The following is a 19,491-nucleotide window of genomic DNA, read 5'->3' as shown; positions in this document are numbered from 1 at the left end:
TTCTAATGTAGTAAACTTGCTCAGTCGTTTACCTGATGCAATGTCGTACGGTGGCCCAGTGATGCACAACAGACGAAATAAAAAAACATACATAAGTTCACAACACAACGAAATCTAGCCACAAAACAACGTAAAGGCGTCCAACCACCAGGGGGCGTGTATTGACTGTTGACGCTATTGAACAGTGGCGACTTTAACCCTAGTGGTCGGGAGCATTTACGTTGTTTTGTGAACTTAGGTTTGCTTTTTATATTGCGTTGTGTTGTGCACTACTGGGCCACCGTAGTGTTGCACTTCTGTGATACAAATCGCTTGGGTAACACAAGTCATCACTGTTTTATCATTAAATGATAACGACCAATTTTTTGGTTCACTAGCTCCTCCCACCAGTGTCTGATTGACTGACACAATTACAAAAGAAACCTGTCTGATAACAGGATCAGTGTGTGGAGATGGAAATAAACAAATAAAGTGTGTAACAAGTATTTAGTATAATGTTAATCGGATATGGCTAGGGGTCGGTGAAGGGGAGAGAAATGTCCCAATAAGGCAGCATCCATTCATGATTTTACTCATTATAATCATATACACTGAACATTTTGTTATTATTGCATACTTTTTTTTATAATATATTACAATTCATTGAGGTATACATAATATAAATAGCATCTAACTATTATTTACTCTTAATGTAAAAGAAAATAATACAAATTTTCAGCATCCCTCTGAATATTTCACTTTGAAATTGTCGTGAAACATGTTACAAGCAGTGCAATATCATTTTGCAAAAATAACACCCACAAGCATCTGAAACCCGTATCTGCAACGAATAACAAAATGATTTCACTTATAACACCTCTTGCATGCATGCCTCATGAAAGTGCAGTGAAATGTACCTGGATCAATGTGTTTTAGGTTTTGCAGAAATGTAGGCAGAATTGCATATTTCCAATGAGCCTTTTTTGCAACCCCTACAATACAATGTGCTCAACGTGACCAGTGTAAAAATGAACCAGACACAGTTTTTCAATACATTGTCTTGATGTATTATTTAACCAACCTCCAATATGCTAATTTTTACACAAAACCTGAGATTAAAATGATAATAACCATGTTTATAATGCTAAACAAACATGCAGCATACTTTTTTTGGAAAACGTATTGGTTACACATGGGTTTATTTTAAGGTGTTTACTGAAAAAAGTATAAATAAGTAATATCAGTTAACTACATGTACTTACTATAGAGTTGGGGTTCGGATTACGGTTAGTTACTACCTCTTATTACAATAGTAATGGCATGTAGTAACTTCATCACCTTAAAATAAAGTGTTACCAACTTATTTTTGCATAGTGCTTCACATGTTATTTGTTCAAAATATATTATGAACAGTATTCAGCAGGAAGAAGGCTAGCATTCAGTTGACATACAGTAAAACGAGCACAGCTGTGGTGAAAGCAGCATAATAACTGCCATAATCCAGTGTACACAGTGACTGTTTAATCTAGGAAGTGTCAGCTGTATCACTCCAGTCGCTTATTCATTCTTGTGCAGTCCAACGTTGAAGCCAATTCCCAGCCACTTTCAATTATATTGAGAGACACCAGGGAAAATAGCGTTTGAAGGGGGAGGAACAATAACAGGTGCTCAAGGTTAAGAGAACAGCACCAACACCAGCCCGCCGTAGTGTGAAGCTGGAAAGTGTCACTGTAATGGAGCCAAGACTCAGGGGGAGGAAAATCTTCTTTTTTCAGGATCTTCTGCATGTATATTGTGTTGCCGTCCACCAGACCTAGAATACGTTATGCATGTTCTACTCTTAACACATTGTGTAGATTTGTCATCGTATACAAAACGTGTGTTACATTGAGAGGTTGAATACAAACATTTCAGTTATTCTCATGAAATGACATTACAGCATGCAATTGTATACATTGTGGATTTGAATTAGCATGCAGCTTCAGTTTTGCTAGCGTTGGTTATTTTGCACAAAAGAAGCATAGGACCAGTTGTTTCTGCTTGATCAGCGAGCATTTAGCAGACACTTTAATCCAAAGCGCAGTACATTTATTAAAAGTTCAGTCCCCCTGAGGTTAAGTGTCTTAATCAAGGGTATGAAGGTGGAAGCTCATGAATCTCATAATCCTTTCAGATATTAGCCTGGGTCTTCAACTATTGTCACACCATTCTAATGATCAACATTTTACCAATACATCAAATCCTCTGCAGTTTCAAGCTAAAATGAACCCTTGTGACAAGCGGAGTGATACAAATGTGAAGCGGTCCCAGTGCTTATACTGGGGGGATATCGCACGGCTGGAAAAGGCTGTCAGCCAATCAGATTCCAGAACCAGAAACAACTGTTGCAGAAACTGCCTTTCTCACTTAGTATTTTTTCTTGTTTCCAGTTCAAATATCTAAAAAGTCTTAAATCAAGATCCATTCAAGATATAATGTCTAAATCAAATATGTTTTCTTCTCCCTATCCTTCTGACTATTATATAAATAATTGTTCACAAAAAAAAAAGAATATATAATGTCTTGTTTTCTGTGGAAACAAATAAACAAGCAAAATTATCTGCCAATGGGGTAATAAAAATAATCTTTTCTTACCCCATTCATTGTTTGGAGGGGAAACCGCCATATAACTCCATTGAACTGCAGCACAAGCCTGTCAGATTTCCATCTTAAAACAAAAATATGTGAACAAGATGCACATTTTGGGCACTTATGATCCATATACAGCATCTTCTGCAGTATTTCATTCACTAAAAACATTGGGACGTTCTAAAACTCTTAACGTGAAAAACACTTTAGGGTGAGTTGCACCAATAAGAATTAAATTAAGCAAAGTTTAAAGCTAATCTAGGATTTGTTGATATTGGTTTTATTTTAAATCGAGTTGTTGTTATTTTAAACAGATTAATTAGGCAGTAAAACCGTTATAGAGTTGATTAAGCAGCAGACAGAGGGTGAACCGAAATTGTGCCACCTACCCTTTGAAAGATTCCCTTTAAAAGTGCCGTAATATTAAAATAGGGATATTAAAAGATCACATGCAGTTCCCTTTTTGATGATACACAATATATAGAGGCAAGCAGGTGAGCCAAAAATATGATCTTCTTCTTTCGGCTTTTCCCTTCAGGGGTCGCCACAGCGAATCATCTGCCTCCATCTAGTCCTATCCTCTGTATCCTCTTCTCTCAGACCGACTACCTTCATGTCCTCCTTCACTACATCTATTAACCTCCTCTTTGGTCACGCTCCCTCCTCTGAACATTTCCAAACCATCTAAACCTGGCCTCTCTAACTTTGTCTCCTAAACATCTCACATGTGCTGTCCCTCTGATGTACTCATTCCTGATCCTATCCATCCTCATCACTTACAAAGAGAACCTCAACATCTTCAGCTCTGCTACCTCTAGCTCTTCCTCCTGTCTTTCCCAGGGTGCAACTGTCTCCAAACCATACAACATCGCTGGTCTCACTACTGTCTTGTGCACCTTTCCTTTCATTCTTGCTGGTACTCTTTTATCACAAAACAGACCTGACACCTTTCTCCAGCCATTTCAACCTGCCTGCACATGCTTCTTCACCTCTTTTCCACACTCCCCATTGCTCTGGACTGTTGACCTTAAGTACTTAAAATCCTGCACCTTCTTTACGATCTTCTCCTGGAACACTCTAACATACTTCTCTGCCACTCCAGACCTCCTCATACAATACCACAGCTCCTCTCTTGGGACTCTGTCATATGCTTTCTCTAAATCTACAAAGACACAATGCAGCTCTTTCTGACCCTCTCTGTACTTCCCCATTAACATTCTCAAAGCAAATAATGCATCTGTAGTGCTCTTTCTTGGCATGAAACCATACTGCTGCTCACAAATGTCCACTTCTCCCCTTAGCCATGCTTCCACTACTCTTTCCCACAACTTCATTGTATGGCTCATCAGCTTAATACCTCTGTAGTTTCCACAACTTTGCACATGTCCCTTGTTCTTAAAAGTGGCACAAAAACACTTCTACTCCATTCCTCAGTCATCCTCTCACTCTCTAAAACCTTGTTGAACAACCTAGTTAAAAACTCTACTGCCATCTCTCCTAGACACTTCCATACCTCCACTGGTATGTCATCAGGTCCAACTGCCTTTCCTTTCTTCATCCTCTTCAAAGCTCTCCTAACTTCACCCTTGCTAATACTTTCCACTTCCTGGTCAACAATATTTGCGTCTACAACTCATCTCTCCCTGTCATTTTCCTTATTCATCAGTTCCTCAAAGTACTCCTTCCATCTTTCCCTCACCCTCCTGTCACCTGTCAAAACATTTCCATCTCTATATGTAATCACTCTAACCTGCTGCACATCCTTTCCATCTCAATCCCTCTGCTTCGCCAACCGATACACATCCCTCTCATCTTCTTTACTATCTAACCTTGCATACATGTCCTCATAAGCTTTCTGTTTGGCCTTTGCCACCTCTATCTTAACCTAATGCTGCAGCACCCTATATTACTGTCTACTTTCCTCATTCTTCTCACTGTCCCACTTCTTCCTAGCTAACCTCTTCCTTTGGATACTCACCTGGACTTCCTCATTCCACCACCAAGTCTCCTTCCAGATGACACACCTAGCACCTTTCTACCTGTCTCCCTGCTCACTTTGGCTGTAGTAGTCCAGTCACCTAGAAGCCCTTCATGACCACCTAAAGCTTGTCTCAACTCCTCCCTGAAAACCACACAGCACTCTTCCTTTTCCAACTTCCACCACTTTGTCTTCTGCTCTGCCTTTACTCTCTTCATCTTCCTCACCCCCAGAGTCATCTTACACACCGCCATCCTATGCTGTCTAGCTACACTCTCACCTACCACTACTTTACAATCGCTAATCTCCATCAGATTACAGCATCTACATGATATAGTCCACTTGAGTGCTCCTGCCACCACTCTTATATGTCACCCTGTCTTCCTGCCTGTTCTAAAAAGTATGTGTTCACCAACGCCATCTCCATACTTTTAGCAAAGTCTACCAACCTTTGTCCTTCTGGGTTTCTTTCCTGAAAACCAAACCTGCCCATCACTTCCTCGTCCCCACTATTCCCTTCCCCAACATGTCCATTCAAATCTGCCCCTATGACTACCCTCTCACCTCTGGGAACAGTCTGCATTACTTCCTCCAACTCGCTCCAGAATATGTCTTTCTCATCTTGCTTACAACCTACTTGTGGAGCATAGGCACTAACAACATTCAACATCACAGCTTCAATATCCAGCTTCAGACTCATCAACCTATCTGACACTCTCTTTACCTCCAGAACATTCTTCACAAACTCCTCTTTCAGGATCACTCCAACTTTCACTTTTCTTCCTGTCCACACCATTATAAAACAGTTTAAACCCTGCTACAATGCTTCTAGCCTTGTTCCCTTTCCACCTGGTCTCCTGGATGCACAGAATGTCAAATTTCCTCCTCTGCATCATATCTACCAGTCATTGTACCAACATTAAAAGTCCCTACTTTCAGTCCTAAACACCTGCCTTTCCTCTTCTCTCTCTGCCTATGGACACACCTTCCTCCTCTAACACACTTTCCTCCTCTCCTTCTTTGACGAACAGTAGCCCAATTTCCACCAGTGCCCTGTAGGTAAGCGGCACTGATGGCGGTTGTTGTTAACCTGGGACCCAACCGATCCGGCATGGAAGTCATATTCATGATTCGCATAATGAATTTGGCAAAAGTTTTACGTCGGATGCCCTTCCTGACACAACCCTCTCTATTTATCCAGGCTTGGGACCGGCACAAAAGGTATATTTGCAAGTCACCTCCTGTGGCTAGACTCTAGAGCCAAGAATATGAACGCAGCGTGTTTTCTTTATAATGTTATTTATATAACCATGGGGAAAAAACTTAAAAAGAAACCTCAGGTTGCACTAATATTCTGTGTTCAACTGCTTCCCTGTATAAAGTATGCATCATCAATAGGGTGTATATTGAATTTGTCTTTTAATATCACTTTCTAACTGCATTAATACTGACTACAAACCTGGTAAAATGACAGCAGGAAATGGAGGAAAACCTTGTATTTCCCTCCAGGTGGGCGTTCCTAAAATCGTGAGACAATTTACCTCATTTTTTATTAAAACCCCAAAAAACAAGCAATTATATATTTATATCTATTATAATTTTACTCATCTAGCAAATCATCTTGATTTAATAATTTTTAGATATTCGGACAGGAAACAAGACAAAAATACTAAGTAAGCATAGCATTTTTTTGCAGGGTATAATGCAGTAAACTTGAGATGTTAAGGTAGAAGTCGTGTGAAACATGAGTCACGACACTCCATAAAGCAGTTAAAGAAACTCAGTTAATGCAGTTAATGTAACATTTGCTTGTGGTTGCCTCCATGGTTGTGGTTTATAAGCGCAACTGTCTGTTACTTGTGTTGTAAATTCTGTTGTTGTAGTATAAGCTTTGGAAACCATGTCCACCGACCAGGTAGAAACTTACAAATGCAGTATCCAGGTATCCATCCGTTTTGCAACCCATTGCCTCTTTCAGCTCGCGCCACTGAGTGTTAACCTGTCCAATATTGATTCGTATTCAGGCTTGTGTATCTCTCTCTTTCTTTTCTTTTCTTTTCTTTTCTTTTCTTTTCTTTTCTTCGTTTCCTCCGACAAAACCCTCTTTGCTTTCTTTGCTGGCTCTGCCATTGTGTTGGTTTTTGAGACTTGCATATTAGATTATTCCTTAATATAATAATTAAGGTGAGTGAAGAATAGTGGTTGGCGAGGCAGAGGGATAGAGATGGAAAGAATGTGCAGCAGGTTAGAGTGATTAAAGATAGAGATAGATATGTTTTGACAGGTGACAGGAGGGTAAGGGAAAGATGGAAGAAGTACTTTGAGGAACTGATGAATGAGGAAAATGACAGGGAGAGAAGAGTTGTAGCCGCAAATATTGTTGACCAGGATGTAGAAAGTATTAGCAAGGGTGAACTTAGGAGAGCATTGAAGAGGATAAAGGTAAGGCAGTTGGTCCTGATGACATACCAGTGGAGGTATGGAAGTGTCTAGGAGAGATGGCAGTAGAGTTTTTAACTAGGTTGCTCAACAATGTTTTAGAGAGTGAGAGGATGACTGAGGAATGGAGGAGTGTTTTGGTGTCACTTTTAAGAACAAGGGAGGTGTGCAGAGTTGTGGAAACTACAGAGGTATTAAGCTGATGCGCCATACCATGAAGTTGTGGGAAAAAAGAAGTGGAAGCAAGGTTAAGGGGAGAAGTGGACATTTGTGAGCAGCAGTATGGTTTCATGCCAAGAAAGAGCACTACAGATGCATTATTTGCATTGAGAATGTTCATGGAGAAGTACAGAGAGGGTCAGAAAGAGCTGCATTGTGTCTTTGTAGATTTAGAGAAACCATATAACATAGTGCCAAAAGAGGAGCTGTTATATTGTATGAGGAGGCCTGGAGTGGCAGAGAAGTACCTCAAGCTACAGGCTTTCCTGTAGCTCAACCAGTAGAGCGTGGCACTAGCAACGCCAAGGTCATGGGTTCGAATCCTGGGGAAAGCATAAACTGACAAAAATTTAAAAACATGTGTACCTTGAACGCAATGTAAGTTGCTTTGGATAAAAGCGTCTTGCGCCAAATGCATTAATGTAAATGTAAAGTATGTTAGACTGGAACAGGATATGTATGAGAGCAGCAGGACAGTGGTAAGGTGTGCCATAGGGGAGAATGAGGACGTCACGGTGAGGTTGGGACTGCATCAAGGCTCGGCTCTAAGCCCCTTCTTGTTTGTGGTGGTGATGGACAGGCTGACAGATTAGGTCAGACAGGAATCTCCATGGACTATGATGTTTGACGATGACATTGTGATCTGTAGTGAGAGCAGGGAGCAGGTGGAGGAAAGTCTAGAGAGGTGGAGGTTTGCTCTGGAGAGAAGAGGAATGAAGTTTAGTCGCATCAAGACAGAATACATGTGTGTGAATGAGAGAGAAGCAAGTGGAACAGTGAGGTTACAGGGAGAAGAGCTAAAGAAGGTGCAGGATTTTAAGTACTTAAGGTCAACAGTCCAGAGCAATGGGGAGTGTGGAAAAGAGGTGAAGAAGCATGTGCAGGCAGGTTGGAATGGCTGGAGAAAGGTGTCAGGTCTGTTTTGTGATAAAAGAGTACCAGCAAGAATGAAAGGAAAGGTGTACAGGACAGTAGTGAGACCAGCGATGTTGTATGGTTTGTAGACAGTTGCACTGAGGAAAAGACAGGAGGAAGAGCTAGAGGTAGCAGAGCTGAAGATGTTGAGGTTCTCTTTGGGAATGACGAGGATGGATAGGATCAGGAATGAGTACATCAGAGGGACAGCACATGTGAGATGTTTAGGAGACAAAGTTAGAGAGGTCAGGTTTAGATGGTTTGGAAACGTTCAGAGGAGGGAGAGTGAATATTTTGGTAAAAGTATGCTGAGGTTAGAGCTGCCAGGCAGGAGGTCAAGAGGAATACCAAAGAGGAGGTTTATGGATGTAGTGAAGGAGGACATGAAGGTAGTCGTGGTACCCGGACATGATGGGGCGGCAGTGGCTCAGTGGTTCATGTAGGTTGTCTACAAACCAGAAGGTTGGTGGTTCGATCCCCGGTTCCACCTGACCAAGTGTCGAGGTGTCCATGAGCAAGACACCTAACCCCAGCTGCTCCCGACGAGCTGGATGGGCCTTACATGGCTGACATCGCCGTCGGTGTATGAATGGGTGAATGTGAGGCAAAAATGTAAAGCGCTTTGGATAAAAGCGCTATATAAATGCAGTCCATTTAGTCAGTCTGAGAGAAGAGGATACAGAGGATAGGACTAGATGGAGGCAGATGATTCGCTGTGGCGACCCCTGAAGGGAACAGCTGGAAGAAAAAAAATCTCTGCCTGTGCTTATGATTTCTCACTTCCGCGACAAAGCGTGCATTAACCTTTAGCGCCATTCACCTGCCATTTTATTTCTGAACTGCCGCGATATTTACCACAACTAGTATTATATTCACGTCCCAGATTCATGTTAATCTGTTTCAGATAAAACTGAACACACTTTTAGCGCTATTCACCTGACATTTCACTTTATAAGTGTTGAAAAACATGCAAGCAGTAATGTATTAACCCTCCAGTGTGTTTATATTGTTCTGAACAGCAAACCAGAGTGATTTCCAACTTTAGATTACTGATTGGCTTCTCTCTTTCAGAAATCACGAGTGTCTACATTTGAGAAGATGTGGGCCTTCATGAGTAGCAGGCAGAGCACGTCGTTTGTCAAGTCCATTGAAGACGGCATTCAGAGAGTGTTAAAGTCAGACTACGCCCTGCTCATGGAGTCAACGACCATCGAGTATGTGACCCGCAGAAACTGCAACCTCACGCAGGTCGGCGGCATCATCGACAGTAAAGGTTACGGCATCGGCACCCCGAAAGGTAAACCCACCGTTAGAACACATTGTTTTCAATATTAGCCACAATATAAGCGGATGTAATATGCTAATATATGCAGACCTTTGACTGTGCGTTCTGCTTTCTAGATTACACAATATATTTCTTGGTGGAAGAATTATTTTGTGTAGTTTTATTTGTTTTTAAAGGGTCATGAAACCCTCTGTTTCACAGTCAGTTCTCACCACAGTTTTGAAAAATGCTGCTAAAGCTGCGGAGTAAAGGGAGAACAGGTGAGACTGACAACACTAAAATGGCTTCTGATTTGATGCTGATTCTGATTCAGACTATTTTATTACGCTCTCATTAAAAGCATCAACACTTCCCACAAATGCACAATGCAAGTTACCATTAAAACAACACAATATACTCAGTTTTTTTAAAGCCTAAATAATAATGCACAGCCATTCACATTTGTTCTCCGCTCCAAATATATATATATATATATATATATATATATATATATATATAAACATGTTGTTGCATCTTTGATAACTTTTAAGATTTCTGTTTCTGCGTGTTTATAAGCCGTTTGATCAGTTAAAGGGCCATAAAGACTGAATGAATCACGTTTTGACTCAGGATCTGTTTAAAAACTTCTGCAATACAGAAACTCTTACAAAGCAAAAACAAATACTGGTTTATGCATCTTTACTGTGCAATTACTGGTAACAGATCATGTGTGAATAGGACCCTTTCAAAAATACCAAGCAATTGTTGTCATTTCACCGTCTCGGTTAATTATAGACCCGATACAGTCCGGCTATGAGTAACCCACTTCTAGCCAACATAACCTTAAATTTGGTTACATGTCGTTTTGCGTTTTTGATAACTTGTGAGATGTATGATATTCCATCATGTTAGCAAAGTCAACAGTCATTACAAGCTGTTTGGTTTCATTTATTCGACATGTTCATGTTCTAGATTACTAGTCTATTCTTGGTTAGACGGCTATTAGATTTTCACCGTCACCCCAAATTTTGCCTTGTTTTAGGGCTGTATTTGGACGCTATTAGACGTCATTTAAACACAATATTGCTTACTGGGTTCTTATCGCTTCATTCTGGTAATTTGACTGTAATTTATCGGTATTGCTCTGTGAAAGAGAATATTGACTTCTATGATGTTCAACACACATAACTCTGATAAAATCTCAGAAAATGTGATTCGACTCTTTTAGCACCCAGCAAGAAATGTTGGGTTTAAAATACATCCCATTATGAATAGCGTTCCAGCCCTGACATCTGGGCTAAAACAAGGTCAAATTTGGGCTGTCAGTGAAAATGTAATGCATCTAACCATAGCACAAGAATAAACTAGTCATCTAAAATAGTGGTTCCCAAACCTGTCCTAGGGACCCCCCACCAGTGCATGTTTTGCAAGTCTCCCTCATCTAACACACAACATTTTAACTTATTTGCTCTTTAGTAGAGACTGCAATAAGATGCTGGGAAGAAATCTAACTATATATTGAAATACACTCACCTAAAGGATTATTAGGAACACCTGTTCAATTTCTCATTAATGCAATTATCTAAACAACCAACCGCATGACAGTTGCTTCAATGCATTTAGGGGTGTGATCCTGGTCAAGACAATCTCCTGAACTCCAAACTGAATGTCAGAATGGGAAAAAAAGGTGATTTAAGCAATTTTGAGCGTGGTATGGTTGTTGGTGCCAGACGGGCCGGTCTGAGAATTTCACAATCTGCTCAGTTACTGGGATTTTCACACACAACCATTTCTAGGGTTTACAAAGAATGGGCTGTTAGTGCCAATTGGGCATCGTTTAAATGCCACGGCCTACCTGAGCATCGTTTCTGACCATGTCCATCCCTTTATGACCACCATATCCCCATCCTCTTATGGCTACTTCCAGCAGGATAATGCACCATGTCACAAAGCTCGAATCATTTCAAATTGGTTTCTTGAACATGACAATGAGTTGACTGTACTAAAATGGCCGCCACAGTCACCAGATCTCAACCCAATAGAGCATCTTTGGGATGTGGTGGAACGGGAGCTTCGTGCCCTGGATGTGCATCCCACAAATCTCCATCAACTGCAAGATGCTCTCCTATCAATATGGGCCAACATTTCTAAAGAATGCTTTCAGTAGAATTAAGGCAGTTCTGAAGGTGAAAGGGGGTAAAAAAACACAGTATTAGTATGGTGTTCCTTATAATCCTTTAGGTGAGTGTATTTTGGGGACAAGTTTGTACTCAGAAGTGAGTCAAATCTGACAAAATATCCTTAAAAGGACATTCTCATTTGTAAAGACGTGAAAAAGTACATAGAAAGTTAATCAAGTTTCGAGGAATCTGACCTGTAAATATTTGGCCAAAAGATTACATAAATATAACATACTGACCTGTTAGCTGAAATCATAAGGCTTAAAACTGTGTCGAAGGGTCTGAAATCATTTCACATGTCTAAAGCCTAGTGTGACAGGAACTTTACACAGTATTCATTAAAAAAACTGAGTGTGAAATGGAGTGTGTGTGTGTGTGTATACATTGCTTTGTTAAAATACCTCTCCTTTTTGTGGAGTTGGTGTCAGAATGTTAAAGCATTCCAGTTTAATTAAAGTTTTCTCAGCACTTGAGAAAACCAATAAAGATTCTGATTTATTAATGGATTTATTCCAGGCTCACCGTACAGGGATAAAATCACAATCGCTATCCTTGGTATCCTGGAAGATGGCCGTCTTCACATGCTCAAAGAGAAGTGGTGGAGCGGCAGCAGCTGTCTGGAGGACGAGCGCTACGAGACGGGTCCCATGGGCATCCAGAATCTGGGCGGCATCTTCATTGTGTTGGCATCTGGACTGGTGCTGTCAGTGTTTGTGGCTATAGGAGAGTTCATCTACAAACTGCGAAAAACTGCGGAGCGTGAACAGGTGAGATTGATTGGAAGTAGAAACTATAGTGTGCGTGACTACTACTGAAAAAATATTATTAGTGGTGTTCTTTGAACACTAAGGGCCAAATTTACTAAACAGGGCAAATTAGCGCGAGAGCGCAAATGCTGACGTGAGTGTAAAGTTCTGTGCGTGATCGACTGACACAGCCGGATCATTCCCATAAATACCAGCACAATCTACCAAGAGCAGCGCAAACTAGTTTCTGGTATGCTTTTTTAGGTGGTAAATAATGGCCAAACACCAGTGAACTGACAATTGCAAACCTTAGTTAATCACTTTGCATTATTCATTTAAATACTATCCTCACATAAATTTTGCTTCTGAAATGGAAACTCCTACAATTGCATATACAATAAGATCAGCCGCAAAATAACCCTGTCCACGCCTTTTCACCGCTAATTAATGAATGCATGTCTTCCTGTAAATCCTGACAGTAGTTTTTAACACCAAAAGAGAGTTAGCACTGGAGCAAGCCTTTATTAAATCTTGCCCTAAGAATTAACCTGGTCCTGAGAATTAACCCTTGTAATGTACTGCATACACTTTGTGCACTTCTGGTTCCGTTCGGACCTGGAGGAATATAAGCTTTTAAAACAGTCATTCTTAATTTGTTTTGGGGCTGCCCCCTAATAGTCAACTATACATTAGCTGATGAGAAGAGGCATGGTTGACCAAAATGTCATTAGTCGGTTAGTTGAAAAAAAACAACACAAAATAATTAATGCAGTCTGTAAGGGACAGATCGTTTATGGCAGTTCCTTGTGGTGATTACAGTATGTCGGGCAGAAAATGCAAACGTTCACCTAGCATCCATCGACCTCAAATATGACTTATAATATGAAACATGTAAGTAGCAACTTTACATGGCTGCTCACTCTAACATTAATCCAGATAAATATGCACCATTATTAGGAGCTAAAGTATTAGTGCACTTACTGCGACATTGACATGGAGGCGCCAGCACAATCGCTTGTGTACTGTTAACAGCGGAAAAAAATGAAAATACTTCACATTTTTGGTGATCAAGATTAGGTTGATGCATCAAATATAATTCTAAAGGTGACTTTTATTTATATGAACTCACAATAACAACAAGAAAACAAACAGGACACACTTTCGGCCATCTTGGTCTCTGTAAACTGGAGTGCATCACGAAACTGAACCGAAACTCACCATAGAAGCTCCTTTTATTCGCTATAAGGCTCATTATGGTTTAGTATCCCCCATATTTTTTTTTAAAAGTAATTAGATTAATATAAATTAATAATTCATAAATTGATTGATTACTAGTCCACTAGAAAATGGTGCAGCCTTAATTTTTTCCCAATAAAACCATATTGTATCTGATCAGTAGCTTTTCATTAATAAGTGAATATTACTGTTTTTCACCATGCTGTTGCTACATTCACTCCTTTTTTATGAAATGAAAAATGGGAAATCTTAGAATTTTCAGGTTTTACCAGAACTACAGCAAAAAACAGTATGATGTGTGATATTCAATATTTATGAGAATTTCATTAACTGTATGTATAAGAACATATAATGTGAGAATTACCAATATGAACTCTGGAGGGTTTCGAATATTTCAACACCCAGGTCAAAACCGACCCAAATGCGGTAAGTGGGTTGAGACATCAGGCCTGAAACTACAGTGCTCTAGCAACCATTTAGAACTGAACATCATGCAATGTCCTACCAAACCTGCCAGAACGCCATCCTAACAACTTCCCACATTACCCCAGCATCTGCTAAAATGTCGTAGCAATCACCCAGAAAACTTAGTGCATGCCTAGCAATGGCCTTGTACCATTACAGATGCAGAGCAGTGGATTTTAGACACGCTGTAATGAAGACGTTCAGCACGACTAAAGCTGGGTGTTCATTCACACCTGATAACATCACAGAATGGATCTGCTATTTGAGCGAAGAGATGAATAACCGATCGAACATCAAAAAGCACAGCAAGCAAATTGCAAATCACTTCCTTTTTATGTAGACACATCTCACAGATAAGATGCCAGTGCTGGAGGTTGACATTTAAACCACTTTGATCATGGATTTGAGTGTAAAAGCATGCTCTAAAATGAGAATATTTTTATCACATCCCACCTCAAAATGAATTATGTTCCCTACTGAACTGGAACATTGTGTTATTTTTCCACATGTGGGAAGTTATTTTTGGATTGTTTTTGGTCTCATTGATTTACAAGTAGCTATAATACGTTTTGCTTGTCAAAAAAGAAAACACATTGAAATGACATCAAACTATTACTTTGCTCAACAAAAACTCAATAAAGTAAACACTGAAACACACACCAAAAAGCACACCTTGGAAACACAGGTCACATTTTGTTAAGATCTGTTTTATTTTATATACAAAAAGTATTTACAAAATTAAATACAAATGTATTCACAAAAAAAAGCATGAATTGTAAATATTGCATTTGTATTGCTGATCAAAAAAATGTAGCCTTGGTGAGCAGAGTAGCTTTCAAAATCAGGGCTAAAAAAGCTGATATTTAATTTGCCGACACACTCGGTTACTTCTAGCTTTGGTCCCTGCAGTTAGCACCGCAATGGCTTTCTCAGCTAATGGACGTGAACGTACTTACTTCCTCTTTTCTCTTTCTCCTCCCCCCACCATGTCCCTTTTTTTCCATCAAGAGGTCTTTCTGCAGTGCGGTGACGGAAGAGATCAGACTGTCGTTCACGTGCGAGAGACGGGTGAAGCTCAAGTCCCGCCGCCCGCCGCCTCCGCCCATGGTGAAGACGGACGCGGTGATCAACATGCACTCCTTCAACGACCGTCGCCTGCCAGGAAAGGACAACATGAGCTGCAGCACCGCAATGACGCCCGTGTTTCCATGACTTGCCTGGGCGACGGCCAACTGAGGCACGTCCCGGGCGCCGTCCCGGAGAGCAGGGACTACGGCTCCGAGATGATCACGGCATTCACCATCAACCGCAGAGACATCCGACACCAAATGGCCAGTCAGAATGGTGGCAGTAGCAGCAAACCAGGTAGTGACCACATCCTCAAACCAATGTATCCCACCATGCCATTGCGAGAGGGAGGCCGATCGGTATCCTTCCTGTGAGAGCCGCCCACGTCTACGAAACCATCCGAGTCTGATGTTTACAAACGGCACTCAAAAGACTCAAAGGAGGCCCCCGATCAAACGAAAACATATGTTTCTCATCGGAGCACGGTGAAAATGTGGAAAAGAGGCTTTTTTTGAGCATGGCAATAAACGAACAGACGCGAATGGGAGTAGTTTTCTTAGAGTATCATTTAGAGCACATCAAACTTAATTTCGGAGAGTTCTGATGACTTGCGTTTCGGTGGGGGTTGCAAAACAAACGTCTCCGTGAATGCGATGTACATTACAGGAATGCGTCGGACTTTAGGAACAGTTTAGTTTCATACGCAGTGACCTGCTAGAATAGTAGAAAACCCTTAGACTGCAAGTTCCCGAAGGCTACAGAGAGTGCAGCGGCATCCTTTGCTCATGGAAATGCACAAACAAACAGGGTTGATTTCACTCGAGCCACCTAAACAAATTGACAAATGAGTAACAATTCTGTATGGCAGTTTTGAGCAAGACTTGCAGCCATTTTGATTTATTTGTGCTTCATACATTGCCAGCAGATGTTTTTTTTTTTTTACACATCGATATCTAATGGTAATGACGGATAAACACAAGAGTTGCCAAAGATCTGTCGTCCAAATGGATTTAGACACTTGAAACGCAGCTTCCCCTACAGACAAGAGAGCGAGTGACACGTTGCCTCCGCTGTGTTTGTTAAATGAGTTATTCCTGAGAATCACAGCCTTCATATCAGGATTACTCACTTCACACGGTACGTACAGAGGATTCAACACAAAACGCAGAGCTTGCCATATGGTGAAGAGCTAATACAAAGGAAACAAAAGCGTTTTAAGACATACATGAGTGAGAATGTCTCTCGCTGTGTATCTATTCAGCTACGATTATGTTGGCTTTCGCCATCTGCATCTGCTGTGTCGACTCGTCTGAAGTACAGAGTTTATAGGTGGCGTGGCCTTCGTCAAAACATTAAATCAGAAAACATCTGGGTGTTTTATTATCATTCCACCTTCCACTCTTGTTGTTGTCAGGTTTATTACTCACTATATATATATCTGCTTATATTTCACCCAAAAGAAAGTCACCATCCTATAGTTTCTATAAACCTGTGATATTTTTGTCTTCCCTGACACACAAAATGAGATGTTAGGCAGAATGTCCAAGCTGCACTTTTCTATGCTATGAAATCTGATTAGAGCTAAACGGTAAAAAGCACCATAAAAATAGTCCAAGATCAGATAGTCCAAAACCTGGCTAATGGAGCAAAAGATTATCAGAAAAACTCAGTGTAATATAGTAATCACATGGACTACTTTATATTGCCTTTATTGCCATTTTTGTTTTAGTTTTTGACAATTTAAATCACCATCTGCTTTTGTTGCATGGAAAAGAGTAGCTCAGACATTCTTGCTAAAATGTAATTTTTTTTACAGATGTTTTTTACAGTAGAAAGAAAATTATAAATATAGCTGCAAGCAGCAATTAAGGGGCCAAGCACAAAGAAGGCACAATAATTCATGTCATCATGGCTGGGAGCATTAGACCAACTGCAACAATGAGCAATATTAATATGATGATTTTAGGCAAAATGTCTGAGAAATCAGGAATACAGTCGTTAGTAATATGGTTTAATGGTTTATCAATTTTGACTAATAGGTGGCGCTGTGACCAAATTGATGTGGTGTGGTCGGATTTAAAAGACAATGACACAGGCAAAGATTATTGTCAATATGCAAAAGCATTGCAAATATATAGTCATTTTGGCATCAAATTTGGTGAAAATTTTAAAAATGATTTCATTACAATAGGCTAATTTATTTGAAAGTTATTAGCATTTTTGATAACTAGGTGGCGCTGCCCTGAAACTTTTTGAGTGCTGTCAGGGCATGGTGCCAAAGACACATACCAATTTCCATAAGGATTTGCCAATGCATTCATAAAATATAGCATTTTATGACCAAAATCACAATGGCCGACACACAAAATGGCCGATATAGGAACATTAGTATCATTCGACTGATTTTTGGCCAAACATTTAGAAATTAGAAATGTACAAAGAGCCATTTTCTTATCTCCTGACCACATGGTGGCACTGCGGCAAAATTGTGCAGGTAGCCTTTGATTCTGATTGTCATAAAATACGTATACATATACGTATTCTGACCAAGTTTGGTCAGAATACACTAAAACGTTGTGGAGATAAAGCCTCACGTCCATTTTGTTGAGTGCAACTTTGGAAAGGTGGTGGTGCTAGATGGATTGTGTTAGAGACTCCCAATTTGCTATGTTGACAGTTCAGACTCTATCGTTGTGCAAAAATGCCATACCTACTTTTATAACAAATTTCCATAGATTCAATAATAACGAAACTAAATAATAATAAGAACGCCAATGGATATGATAGGTGCCTATAGTGTTTGGCCCCTACTTATACCTGTTTGAAAGTGTTGACAAAATGTTTATTTGTGGGTAAATCGACTGGTGTCTAATAGAAAGATAATTTGAAGGAATGTTTGTATTCTTAATTTTTTATTTTTTTATTTCATTGTATTATGGCTAAATCTTGGCCATGCAATCGTCAGAAGCTGGAGGTGACTCCACTGATAATGTGGGTGATATTTCAAATCATTCTTGCTGTTCTCATATTCATTCTGCAGGGCTGTTCTCTTTATGTATCTGAAATTGACGTTAAGATCCCAGATGATCAGGAGACTTTCACATTTGCATATTTGAGTCTTAATCCAATAAAGAGAGTCACCAGAGACGTCTACAGTAAGTTGCAATACAAGCAAGTTAAACATCAAAACTGCAATACAGATGTACGGCACTGGACCCGCTCATCTCCGAACATGGCATTTAATGACAGTTCATAGGTAGTTGAAATATCCATGTGGGAAACCCTACTAAATGTTCCCACGATGAGGTGTAGGTGCTAAGAGTCTTCACCCGCTGCCTGCCCTCCCGTGGCAGCTCGACCAATCACAGGCCTCCGTGAGGTCAATCTAATGGACAGTGTCAAAAACAAAAGCAAAAACGAGAAAAAAAAGAAGAATTTTTGTGTTTTTATGGTGAATTATGTATCGACCAGAATAACTTCATGTGACTCGATGTTTCTTTGGTGAAAGCTCATTGTATACGTGTTATTCAAATTCTGTGTAATTTTAACACTCTCTTGCAAAGTAGGGTATATATTAGATGAACAGAAAATTACTGTATTTTGCTAAATACCGATGATTTTTACCTGTATTTTTTTCCTCAGCTCTTCTCTTCTTGATAATTTGTGCAGTGCTGTATCGAGTGGGATACATGCCTATTGTAATATAGGATCTACTCTCAAGAAACAATTAAAATGGATCTAAAGAACAATAATTTAAAGCCCCAGGCCCGAATTCCAGCACATTCAGTTCCATTGATGGAAGGAGGAGAGTAAAACTGAGTGACATATGTGAGACCTCCAGATATCTGCAACATAATGTACTCATATCAGATGTATATAAATAAGACGTATAACAGAATATTCAGAGACGGATATGATGATCATTTCTATCGCTTTCCATGAACACTCATCATGGATATTTAGCTTATTTATTTTTCCTTTTTTCCTCCCACAATGTTCAAATGGCTTGATAGATTCTGTAGAGATTTCTACATTGTCTTTCACTTGCTTATTCTTCAGAGCATATATCACGTTTCTTTAGCCTAAAAATCTAGAGGCACCCTAGCGGCAGCAAATCTAATCTGCCGCGAGTGTCGTCTAGCAACTCTCAATACACTTCTGAGCTGTAAAAATCACATCACATCGTATATAGAGTCGGTGGGTGGGGCTTAACATAGTGACGGCAGAGTTGTGCTTGTGTGCTACTAGTAAACACAGAAACTGGTAAACTGCAGTCTTTCGAACCAGCTTTGACTGCGACTGTAGAAGACTTGGAGTTAAGCTTTTCTTTGAGAAAAGAACAAAGAACAGCACTGAAGTCATTCTTAAAAAGGA

At 40.0% G+C, this 19,491-nt stretch overlaps 1 protein-coding gene across 1 annotated transcript in view; it reads left to right on the top strand.

The window, feature by feature from the left end:
• The window catches only part of grik3 (glutamate ionotropic receptor kainate type subunit 3), a 183,100-nt gene extending 163,951 nt beyond the window's left edge, over nt 1-19,149 (top strand). Inside the window, exons 14-16 of the mRNA XM_067449379.1 lie at nt 9,230-9,455; nt 12,119-12,369; nt 15,060-19,149. Coding sequence (XP_067305480.1) covers nt 9,230-9,455; nt 12,119-12,369; nt 15,060-15,491 — 909 coding nt within the window. The 3' untranslated portion in view covers nt 15,492-19,149. The remainder of the gene's footprint in view (nt 1-9,229; nt 9,456-12,118; nt 12,370-15,059) is intronic.
• The last annotated feature ends 342 nt before the right edge of the window (nt 19,150-19,491 follow it).

Source organism: Pseudorasbora parva, chromosome 7 (assembly GCF_024679245.1).
Source record: "Pseudorasbora parva isolate DD20220531a chromosome 7, ASM2467924v1, whole genome shotgun sequence".
NCBI lineage: Eukaryota > Metazoa > Chordata > Actinopteri > Cypriniformes > Gobionidae > Pseudorasbora > Pseudorasbora parva.
Note: the sequence above shows the minus strand (reverse complement) of the source record. Positions and strands in the feature narration are given on the sequence as shown.